Source organism: Lissotriton helveticus, chromosome 6 (assembly GCF_964261635.1).
Source record: "Lissotriton helveticus chromosome 6, aLisHel1.1, whole genome shotgun sequence".
Lineage (NCBI taxonomy): Eukaryota > Metazoa > Chordata > Amphibia > Caudata > Salamandridae > Lissotriton > Lissotriton helveticus.
This window is the reverse complement of record NC_136067.1, coordinates 1,103,752,191-1,103,764,541: the sequence shown is the minus strand read 5'-3', so window position 1 is coordinate 1,103,764,541 and position 12,351 is coordinate 1,103,752,191. Positions and strand designations below refer to the sequence as shown.

The 12,351-nt window shown below is 47.4% G+C and overlaps 1 protein-coding gene across 1 annotated transcript in view; it reads left to right on the top strand.

Moving 5' to 3' along the window:
• The window catches only part of BUB1 (BUB1 mitotic checkpoint serine/threonine kinase), an 851,273-nt gene that overhangs the window by 629,373 nt on the left and 209,549 nt on the right, over window positions 1–12,351 (top strand). Inside the window, exon 24 of the mRNA XM_078648762.1 lies at window positions 8,601–8,688. Within this exon, the coding sequence (XP_078504888.1) occupies window positions 8,601–8,688 (88 nt within the window). The remainder of the gene's footprint in view (window positions 1–8,600; window positions 8,689–12,351) is intronic.

Sequence of the window (12,351 nt, the reverse complement as noted above, 5' to 3'; positions counted from 1 at the left end):
CTGAATTCCTTTTCTCTCCCACATGATTTGGTGGATGTCATTCTTTCGGCCAGGCGTGACTCCACTAAGTCAATTTATTCTTACAGATGGTCTTAATTTGTGACTTGGTGTGGGGAGAAGTCCATTGACCCTTTGAGGGCTTGTTTGTCAGATATACTTCTATTTGCTCTTTCTTTAGCGCAGCAAGGTTTTGCTGTGACTACAGTGAAAGGTTATCTTTCGGCTTTGTCGACGTTTCTCTGCCTGCCGGATCAGCCGTCCTTATTTAAATCTCCTATTGTTTTAATATTTCTGAAGGGCCTTACAAATAAATTCCCTCCTGCTGCTTTTATTGTGCCTCAATGGGACTTGAATCTGGTGCTTACTTTTCTGATGGGTTCCCCTTTCGAACCTCTACATAATTGTTCCTTGAGGTTGTTGTCTTTTAAGACTGTTTTCCTAGTTGCAATTACCTCAGCAAGGAGGGTAAGTGAGCTTCAAGCTCTTAGTTCAAAGCCCCCATTCTTGACCATCCATGCTGAACGAATGGTTCTTAGGACCAGGGCTGCTTTTCTGCCTAAGGTGGTAACTCCCTTCCATCTAGGACAGTCCATTACCCTTCCTACCTTCTATCCTCCCCCTCACCCTTCCAAGGAGGAGGAGCGGCTTCACCGTCTGGACCCTAAGAGGGCGGTGAGCTTTTATCTTGACAGGACTAAGCACTATCGTGTTGATGACCAGCTGTTTGTTGGATTTGCTGGTTGCAAGAAAGGAAGAGCTGTGCACAAGCGCACACTTTCGAGATGGATAATTCTATGCATCAAGATCTGCTACGCCCTTACTGGTAAGGACCCTCCAGAGGGTATAAGAGCCCAATCTACTAGAGCAAAGTCTTCAACATCTGCTTTGTCTAGGGTTTACCTGTTGAGGATATTTGTAAAGCGGCAACTTGGGCCTCCCTCCACACTTTCGCGAAGCATTACTGCTTGGATACCGAAGTGAGAAGGGAAGGCCACTTTGCGCATTCTGTCCTCCAGGATTTTCTGGTATAGGAGAGTGAACACCCTCCTCCGGGAGTGGGAACTGCTGTGGGAATCTATTCACAAGGTGAGGAATCCACTGGCAGATGTATCCATCAGAAGAACAAGTTACTTACCTTCGGTAACGCTTTTTCCGGTGGATAAAGTTTCTGCCTGTGGATTCCTCACTGACCCACCGCCTCCCCGTTGTCCACTCTTCTATACCGGAGTAACTGTGATGTTAATATGTTTTTATTGTTAAAGGAAAAGTTTTATTTCAATTGCTTTTCTGCATTGGTTTCACCCTGCCAACTTAGGGCGAACAAAGAAAAACCAAAGGTGGTGATGGACGGGGCGTTGACAATACAAACTCTCACCCCCAGTCAACTGATCTGGGTTTAATCCATCACCGCTCATGCTAGAGCACCATCTCACACATAACCAAGCACTCTGTCTCCAGGATTGTTAAGTCCTGCCATAGGAGTGACTTATAGGTTACTGTGTGTCTATATATAAGGGTAGATATAGGAATACTATACCTAATCAAGGGGTGATTACACGACCTTGCCCCAGCTGAGTGATCAGCCAGATTTGTCAGTTTGTATGGCCAGTCAGGGGTGGCATAATACATGCTGCAGCCCCTGGTAGGCCTTGGGTGCACCTATGCCCTGGGTACCTTTGGTACACTTATACAGGGACTCACAAGGGTAACCCAATATCCAATTTGGTATGTACCTACAGTACATGGAGTCCATTTTACAGAGAGGGCAGATAGCCTGGGGTTCTGAATAGCAGGATCCCAGGCCAACTAAGTCGAAAACCAGCTAAACACTAGGCAAAAAGTTGGGGGTAACCATAGTCGGGTATCCACCTTCCTACATGGCTCACGGACCGCGATTGGGCCAGCGGCAGATCCCTCTCCCTACCCCAACTGGAGCACGTAGTTGTGACTGACGCGTCCCTCCAGGGCTGGGGAGGGCCACATGGGAGAGGCGGAGATCAGAGGCCTCGGGTCTCCGGCGGAGTCCTGGCTCCACATCAACCTTCTGGAGCTTCAGTCGATCCGGCTTGCACTGAAGGCATTCCTCCCCTCTGTCCGGGGGAGTGTATTGCAGGTGTTCACGGACAACACCACCGCCATGTGGTACTGCAACTAACAGGGCGGGGTGGGGTCGTGGACCCTATGCCAGGAGGCTCTGCGCCTCTGGCAGTGGTTGGAACATCAGGGCGTGACCCTGGTGGTTCAACACCTGGCAGGTTCCCTGAACCCCAGGGCGGACGAACCCAGCCGTCGGTGCATGATGGATCACGAATGGCGTCTGAACTCGGACGTGGCGCAAGGCCTCTTTCAGCAGTGGGGAGAGCCTTGGTTAGATCTATTCGCCACAGAAGAGAACTCGTAATGTCATCAGTTCTGCGCGTTGGAATTTCCAAGGCGGCACTCGCTCGGAGACGCTTTTCGTCGCGAGTGGAGCTACGGTCTGTTGTACGCCTTTCCGCCTATACCACTTCTGCCCAGAGTGCTGAAGAAGATCAGGCGCGACCGGGCCCAAGTTATCCTTGTGGCTCCGGACTGGGCACGAAGATATTGGTATCCAGAGCTACTCAGCATGTCTGTCGATCCCCCGATTCGTCTGCCTCTTCAGGAGGACCTACTGTCACAGCAGCAGGGGACGGTCCTCCACCCGAACCTGTCCAGTCTCCACTTCCATGCTTGGAGATTGAGCGGCGACAGTTGAGGCCATTTGACTTGCCTCCTGAAGTTTGTAATGTTATTCTGGCAGCCAGGCGTCCCTCCACAAAGTCTGTATACGCCTGCAGGTGGAACAGATTTGTGGCATGGTGCACAGCAAAGGCTGTGGATCCACTCTCTGCCCCCCTTTCTGAGGTTCTCCTCTTCCTTCTTTCTCTTGCCCAGCAGGGCTCTGCTCTGGGCACTATCTAGGGCTACCTTTCTGCCCTTTCCGCCTTCTTGAGGCTACCTGATCAGCCTTCTTTGTTCAAGTCTCCGATTGTTAACAGATTCTTGAAGGGCATCACTCATATGTTCCCCACTGTTCCTTTCGTGATGCCCCAGTGGGACTTGAACCTGGTTCTGACTTACCTGATGTGCACTCCTTTTGAGACACTTCATAACTGCCCTCTCTATCTTCTTACGCTTAAGACTGCTTTCCTGGTTGCCATCACCTCTGCCAGGAGAGTGAGTGAGCTCCAGGCTCTTTCCTCTAAGCCTCCTTTCCTTTCTGTCCATCCGGACAAGGTTGTGTTGCGGACAAGACCCTCTTTCCTGCCGAAGGTAGTCACAGACTTTCACATCGGGCAGTCCATTACCTTGCCCACCTTCTTTCCGCCTCCGCATACCTCTAAAGAGGAAGAGCGGCTCCACCGTCTGGACCCAAAACGTGTGCTATCATACTATCTAGATCGCACACGCCAGTTCCGGGTGGATGACCAACTCTTTGTTGGTTACGTGGGCGCTAAGAAGGGGTGGGCGGTGCACAAACGGACCATCTCTCGGTGGGTGGTGGTGTGCATCAAGGCATGCTACTCTTTGGCTAAGAAGGAGCCTCCTGTTGGGCTGAGGGCCCATTCCACTCGGGCCACGGCGGCTATTACTGCCCTGGGCCGGGGAGTCCCCTTGCAGGACATCTGCCAGGCAGCTACGTGGGCCTCGCTGCACACGTTCGCAAGACACTACTGCCTGGACAGCCAAGTCCGGAGGGATGGCTTTTTCGGCCGTTCCGTTCTCCAGTACTTTCTGGTGTTATCATTGGTTCGCAGACCCACCACCGGGGTTGGTATTGCTGGGGTATCTATTCTAAGGTAAGGAATCTAATACTAACCTGTTTCTTTCAGATGCACAAGTTACTTACCTTCGGTAACGATATATCTGTAAGAAACAGTAGTTAGTATTAGATTCCTTACCGCCCCACCCATCCTCCCCGTTCTGTGAACCGATATCTAGGGTTAAGGCCATCCCCTTTCAGGGCCCTAGTTTTTATGGCACCAGTGTTGGTTTTTATCATGGCTCTGCGTTTCTGGCGCGGAAAAGCTGTGCATAAGAACTGACCTCAGCGCGCGAGGGCGGCGTCTAAGTACTCCGGCGACGTCATCCCGACGACGGACGCGGAGCCGCAGACGACGCCTACCGACGCGCAAGGGTACTGCTACACAAAAGTTTCCGGATCCAGTCTGACGCCTGGGGATATTCTAAGGTAATGAATCGAATACTAACTACTGTTTCTTACAGATATATCGTTACCGAAGTTAAGTAACTTGTGCGTTAAGACCTGTTATGTCATAGTCAGAAGACTGCTCCTAACACCTCCCAGGCCACATTCTACTCACTAAAAAGAGGCTTCAATGGCCTTTTAACTCCTTCCATGCTCATGACAGAACGGTTCCGTCATGAGCTACGGTTGAGCTGTGCTCATGACGGAACCGTTCCGTCATGACCACGCCCGTTTCTATTACCGCCCAGCACCGGAGGGGGAAACGCGGTCGCGCTGAAGAGGTTAAGGCAGCATTCCAATTGCTTACATTTGTAAAGCTGCTACTTGGTCCATACAACATACTTTTTCTAAACACTATTGTGTGGGCAGCCTAGCATAACGGGCCCAGGTTGGACAAGCTGTCTTTCGTACACTTTTACAATGCTCTGCAACTTCCCCAGCTAGCTAGTGCTGAAGAAGATCAGGCGCGACCGGGCCCAGGTTATCCTTGTGGCTCCGGACTGGGCACGAAGATATTGGTATCCAGAGCTACTCAGCATGTCTGTCGATACCCCGATACGTCTGCCTCTTCAGAAGAACCTTCTGTCGCAGCAGCAGGGGACGGTCCTCCACCCGAACCTGTCCAGTCTCCACCTACAAGCTTGGAGATTGAGCGGCGACAGTTGAGGCCATTTGACTTGCCTCCTGAAGTCTATAATGTCATTTTGGCAGCCAGGCGTCCCTCCACAAAGTCGGTATACGCCTGCAGGTCGAACAGATTTGTGGCATGGTGCACAGCAAAGGCTGTGGATCCACTCTCTGCCCCCCTTTCTGAGGTTCTCCTCTTCCTTCTTTCTCTTGCCCAGCAGGGCTCTGCTCTGGGCACTATCAAGGGCTACCTTTCTGCCCTTTCCGCCTTCTTAAGGCTACCTGATCAGCCATCATTGTTCAAGTCCCCAATTGTAAATAGGTTTTTAAAGGGCATCACTGACATGTTTCCTCCTGTTCCATTCGTGATGCCCAGTGGGACTTGAACCTTGTACTAACTTATCTCATGTGTGCTCCCTTTGTGCCACTCCATAACTATCCTCTCTGTCTTCTTACCTTGAAGACTGCTTTCCTGGTTGCCATCACCTCTGCCAGGAGAGTGAGTGAGCTCCAGGCTCTTTCTTCCACACCCCCTTTCCTCTCCGTCCATCCGGACAAGGTTGTGTTGCAGACAAGACCCTCTTTCCTCCCCAAGGTTGTCACGGCCTTCCACATCGGGCAGCCCATCACCTTGCCCACCTTCTTTACGCCTCCGCATCCCTCGAAAGAGGAAGAGAGGCTCCACCGTCTGGACCCAAAACGTGCGCTCTCTTTGTATCTGGATCGCACACGCCAGTTCCGGGTGGATGACCAACTCTTCGTTGGTTACGCGGGCGCTAAGAAGGGACGGGCGGTGCCAAGCGGACCATCTCTCGGTGGATCATCTTGTGCATCCAAGCGTGTTACTCCTTGGCCAAGCAGGAACCTCCTGTTGGGCTGAGGGCTCATTCCACTCTGGCCACGGCGACTACAACTGCCTTGGGCCGAGGTGTGCCCTTGCAGGACATTTGTCAGGCAGCTACGTGGGCCTCGCTGCACACGTTCGCAAGACACTACTGCCTGGACAGCCAAGTCCGGAGGGATGGCTTCTTTGGCCGTTCCGTCCTTCAGGACTTTCTGGTGTGATTATTGGTTCGCAGACCCACCACCGGGGTTGGTATTGCTGGGGTATCTATTCTAAGGTAAGGAATCTATCACTAACGTGTTTCTTTCAGATGCACAAGTTACTACTTGTGTAACGATATATCTGTAAGAGACATTGTTTAGTGATAGATTCCTTACCGATGGGGATATTCTAAGGTAAGGAATCTATCACGAACTAATCTTTCTTACAGATATATCGTTACACAAGTAGTAACTTGTGCTTCAGTTCCATCCCTTACTTTCTTGGTAATTTATCTGCCTAATTGGGGTATGTGTTACTACATGTTACCATGAGCCCTACTTTCACTTGCACTGACTCAGCACTTGTACAGAGGTATAATGGGACAGGGTTTTAGAAACTGGTTGGTTAGGACTGTGATCTGTAGCAATAAGAAACCATGAATTTAACCAGAGGAGTTGTTCTAAGCTTACACCATCAATGCACTAGTTAAGTGTATTATCACATGTTTGTGGAAGGTACTGGAATGCTCTCTTACAGTTTCATGTGTGTTTGACTGTAAATTGATGTATTTCTCTGTGGAATAGTATGGTTTCATATATAGCGTGCGTGGTAACATGGGCTAGGTTGCAAATCCCCTCAATTTGTATCCGGTTCTTGAGCTCGCTTTCAAAATTTATGATTGAAATGGCTAATGGCTGTAGGTTGACCTGCGTGGAAGCTATTGTATATGGCCCAGTGTCAGTGCTCAGTTAGCATGAAATATTGTGGAGTGTGAGAAAATAGATGGAGTTGTTGGCAGTCTGTATCATGAAGTGGAAGCATCCATTGAGATAGATCAGTGTGGCCCCCGAGCAATGATGTATGCTATATGGGTATGCCTGGAAGTGGCACAGGGCCAACCAACGGAAGCACAGTTAAGCAATGCTAGAATTCTGTGTAGTACTTACTCAGGAATGGCGTAGGACCAACCATGGTATAGCAGCAGGTATAAGCACCATAGAGCAACTATGGTAAAATTACTGTGGTCCTCAGGCAAGGTGGTAGGAACAACCCTTCTGTGGGTGCGCCTACATGGTAACAGACGATGTGGTCATTGATTTTCTTGTAGCTGAGCAGGCCGCTGATGGAAAGGCTTGTGTTGGTGGAGCAATAACATAAACAACAGTACAAACAGGTGGTCTGCAAAGGAGGCACACAGCAAAAGTAACAGTTAATCTGATCGAAACACTGACTGAATACACTAATGTGCTAGACCAGACTTTTGGACAGTTATGAGTTTATACCAGAAGCTAGAAAAATAAAATGCTTAGTAGGAACATCAGAACATATGAAACAAACTCAGATGTCCTGGGAGATGTTTTCATTCTGTTTAGGCATATAGTTCTCAAAGTTGCATGGCTGTTGCTAGTACTAAATCAGTCTGGCAAACAAGTGCATTGACATTGTAGCGTCTTGTGCCTCAGCCAGATAGTGACGTATACTGGAGAGGGGAAGATTTATTTGGTTTTTGCTGCCTTGGCTGCCATGTGGAAGTCATTAGTCATGGTTGAAACGGCTATTAGTGAGTGTACGTCATGGCTGAAACGGCTATTAGTGAGTGTACGTCATGGTTGAAACGGCTATTAGTGAGTGTACGTTATGGTTGAAACGGCTATTAGTGAGTGTACGTTGGAGCTGATTAAGGAATCCTTGTGTGGCATTTATTACACGTAGCAGTACAAAGAGTGGAACCATAGTCATCTGTTATGGTAAAGCGAGCATTGCGAGGCATCCACTGTTGCATTAGAAGCAAAATTCAGAACTTTTGATCATCTGTGCTTGGTTTAACTCTTCCCTTCTTCCCTTCCACACAAGAGGTGGGATGGCACATTATATTTCGCAATGAGACCAAGTTAATACAATCTGCATGTAGTAGACCAAGGCTTTACCACAGCAAAGAGATCTTTTAAATCCCTGCAAAGCCCATTACAATATTTTAGGTCTCTTCTAGCTACACTATTTAATAAGGAGTTTTAGAATGTGCTGCGTGTAGCCTGTAGGCTAACTTAACTAAGTAAAATGTGACCATAATAAGTATCTGACTGAACTTTAGCAGCTGTTCTTGGTCTAGTGACAATTCGTTTTAAGACTTATCGTAGACGCTTTCAAACTCATCCTTGAAATTCACCCAAACAAATAGTTTTGGATTGCTGCCTCCAGCTGAACGTACCACCTAGGCTGCTGTCACCACTTACATGTGATGTGATGTGAGGGTGACCATCAGGGAAGGCTGATGGATGATGGAAATTCAGATTTTTCTCACACAAGGTGAACTTAACTGGGTGACCCTAGAAGCTCTTGGGTAACGCAAGCGAAATTCTGGCAGGCACAGCCACCAAGTATTTGTTTGAGAACGAGGGTGCATGGTCAGTGGGTAATGCACAATGGACAGCTTTGGTGGTGAAAAAGATTTAAACACTATGAAAACATGCTATTGGTATGTTGAAAGCTTTGAGTGTCCCAGATGAATTTGGTAACAGGGTATCCCTGGATTATTTATTAAACAAATTTAGTATGATTTATTTTTGTTTATGAAGGTTCTTGTTTGTGTTAATGGTTCTATTACAGTCTTCAGTTTGTAACACATGCTTCTTACTGTAAATTCTTGAATGCGAAGTAATGTATCCTTTACACATTTATTTTTTATCCTGGCTTCAGAAAATGCTGTCTCTGACAATGGGGGGCACATGATCTTTGATTACTCGGAGGATATGTTGACACAGGCAGCAAAAACCAGGAGGCTAAGGTAATGTGATAACTGATCTTGAAATCCATTCTGGAGAACTGGAACGATCTCCCGCTGTAAAAATAGTATTCCTATGATTGCCAAATCCAGAAAATTGAAAGTTGAAAGATTCATTTACAATAAAAATCTGTGCATTTTGTTGATAGTGAGTGTGCATGTTGTGTGTGTATTGAAAAAAACACAAATTTGAGGGACGTTCTAGTTAGGCTGACATTTCACTTGTACAAAACCAGAGAAATTCAGGCGTTCTAGTTAGCTGAGCTACCTATAACTCGCGCCCCCGAAATGCACTGTCTCAGTGAATGTCTGGGTGGGTGACTAATCTGCGTGAATGGCTGTATCAGTCTGTCAGTTGGTGTGTAAGTGGATGCATGGGTTAGTGCGTAGCTACATGAGTGTCTATATGGGTTATTGATAGGTTGTCTGAGTACCTGTATGGGTGCCTAAGTGTCTGGGTGGATGGGTGGGTGGAGGGTGGCACTCCCTGCATGGATGTGTGAGTGGGTGATTAACTGGGTGTATGGGTTCATGAATGCATCTGCGAGGGGCTGTATGGGTGAGTGAGTGTGTGGATGGCTGTGTTGATGAGTGAATGGATGTCTCAGTAGTATATGGGTGAGTAACTTCATGTGAAAGGCAGTATATGTAGCGTATAAAAGTGACTATGTGAGAGTGGCTGTATGGAGGAGTGTGTGCTTGTGTCAGTGATTGTATAAGGGAGTAGGTATGTGTTAGTATCTACTGTATCAATAAAGTGAGGTGGTGTGTATATAACTATTTAGATGAGTAAATGGCGGTGTGATTGACTCTTTGGGTGACTGACTAGTTGTGTGAGTAACTATGGGTGAGTGGCGGCGTGAGAGTGTCTGTATGGGTGTATGAGTGGATATATCAGTGAATGTAGTAGTGAGTGACTGGGTGTATGAGTGACTGTATGGGTGAGTGAAATGTGTGTGTGGGCCTATGAATCAGTGAGTGGGTATGTACATACTGGTATTGGTGCGTCTATGGTTTTGAGAATGGTAGTCTGAAATTTGGAGTGGGTGTATGAAAGATTATATTGGGGTGTGAGTAGATGCTTCAGAGATTATGTGGATCGTGTCATTTGAGATGTCATCAGTGATGTCACTGACCATGTCATGAGTGATGTAAAATGTGACATCAGGAGTGCATTGCGGGGACTTGAGTTATAGTTGGCTCAGCTAACTATAAAAGCTGCATTTCTCTGGTTTTGTACGAGTGAAATGTTGTTCTAACTATAACATACCTGTAACCTGTGGTTTTTTCAGTGAATTTCTAATATTTTTTAAATGCTAATTACTCACTATAACGTCCTTATAACCTTTGTTTTTTTCCGTGAATTTCTTAGTTTTTTAAGTAGTAGTTTCATTCGCATTGTGGTGGAGAAAGGGGGCTGGGCCTCAGACCAGGTGTCAGGAATTCTGTTGCGAAGGACTTAAAGGAGGTACCAGAAGGGCTTCCTGGCCCCCAAGGTCCCTCAGAGGTAAGTGGACATCATCTCCCAACCAGTATTGCACCAGGAGGCTCACTTGCTGAGTCGGGGAGAAAGGGGACGTGGGCTCCGAGACCTCTTAGTAATCCTGCTGTGTGGGACTTACTGAAGGTAACATATGGGGTAATTGGCCCCAAGGACATCCTTGTGGGCCAACTACCCCTCCTGCTACCTCCAGTAAGTACCACACAGCAGGACTGCTGAGTTCTGATTGTAGGCCATGCCCCCTTTCTCGACCAGTCTTGGTTAGAGGATGAAGTCCCCTTCACTGCTGGGGGTCCTTAGGGGCCAACTAGCCTACCCGGTACCTCCAGTAAGCCCCACACAGTGGGATTGCTGAGAAGTGGTCTCAGGCCACGTCCACTTTCTCCACCGCTCTGCAAACGCACCTCCTGGTGCACTCTTGGTTGAGGGATGGTCTGGGTTGGTGGGCACCCGGGGACATAAGTGAAGCTGGTCCTGGGGGTGGCGGTCCCCAAGGCCATTTACAGCTCTACTACGAGGGGGTGCTACGCAGCCCCTTTCCAGTTTGCAAAGTTACAAGGGGGTGTGCTCACAGGGGCTGCATGGGGGGGGGGGACAGCAGCCCCCCATGCCTAATTATGTAAATAACTCCTGGGAGGTGGTGGTCCCTGGGTCTGCAGGGGGGCCTCATAGCCCCCCCCTTGCATTTACTGGATAAGCCCTGCATCTAATTTTTAAATTGCCCCCGGGACCTAGCCCACCCAGGGGCTTAAAGGTAACCAAGCGCGTGGGACCCCCTGAGTAGGCCTAGGGGGTCAGGGTGTTTCTACCCTAACCCCTTTTATTGTTTTTTCACTTTTTTTTTAACCTTTTTTCTTGTGACTCAGTTCAACCGAGTCACAAGATGGCTGCCAAGACTTCCTCGTTTTATAGTGTTGGCAGCCAATCAGATTGCAGTCACAAGATCAGGAGTGTTCACGGATCCTCCCCATCCCCAGTTGTATATCTGAGAAATGTTTAAATATCTCAGGAACTACTGAACAGATTTACACCATATAACAGAAAAAGTGCTTTCTGAACCAAGAGCTACTCTTTTGCCAACTTTGGTGTAGTTCCGTTCAGCAGTTCCGGCTGTAGCCTTGTCTAAAGTTTCCTATGGAAATGAACTGGAGAAAACATGTTTTGGGACACCCCCCCTTTTTCTTGGCCCCCGCTTGACGAATCACCCCGAAACTTTCATCACAGCAGCTGACCTGACTGCCCCATTAGTTTTGAAAATTTCCAGAAGATTCATCAAACAACGCCAAAGATATTGGCAAAAGAAAAAACGCCTTTTCAATAAAAACAAGGTCCTAACCATACCTACCTACTGGCGATATACACACACTCACACATGCATTTAGTGTTATATGCTGTTTATTACCGTTGTGCGCGGAGGGGAGGACTCTCATGGCTCCTTGCCTCTCGCAACAGTGGTTATAAATGGTTCTTACGCCCGACCAAACTGCTTATATTAATGCCATGATAGTGTTTCTTGTCTTGGTTATTAATAAAGGTATTTACCGAGATCATGACGCAAGACGTAAATGCCATTCATTAAGATGAAATCACTTGCAGTAGAGCTTGAGCACTATTGAAGATTTTCTCTGACCTTATATTAATGTAGGTGGAGCCTGTGAGTCAGACACCTTATATTCTAAAATTAGTTAGGATGTGTTTTTGGAAATGACATGCAAACTGGCCAATGAACTGTGGTAATACGTGGGCGAATGCATGCTTATTACTATACGTGTTCCAAATAATTTTGGGGCATATTTATTTTCATTGGCCTGCATAAATATGCATGCAAAGGTGCCTGTGAGCTTAAAGTAGGTACTTAACTGAAAATCGTTTTCGAAATAAAATACTCATATGCAAAGAAGTGAAAACGAGCTGAACGAAAGCTCATAAACTTTTGCAGGTGCATTAATGCTAAACATAAATGAGTGACACTTTTTGGTTTAGGTGTAATTTCGCTGGCCCATTTTAATGATAAAAAAGATATGTACATTGCGCATGCACCAGTGCCGCGTATATTCATACATTTTTTCAGGCAACAAATGAAGGCTAAGGATAGACGCTACAGCACGTTTGCTGTTGGCCCAGGCACAATATAATGCTGCCCTTTGTTCGCAACCATTAAGGGG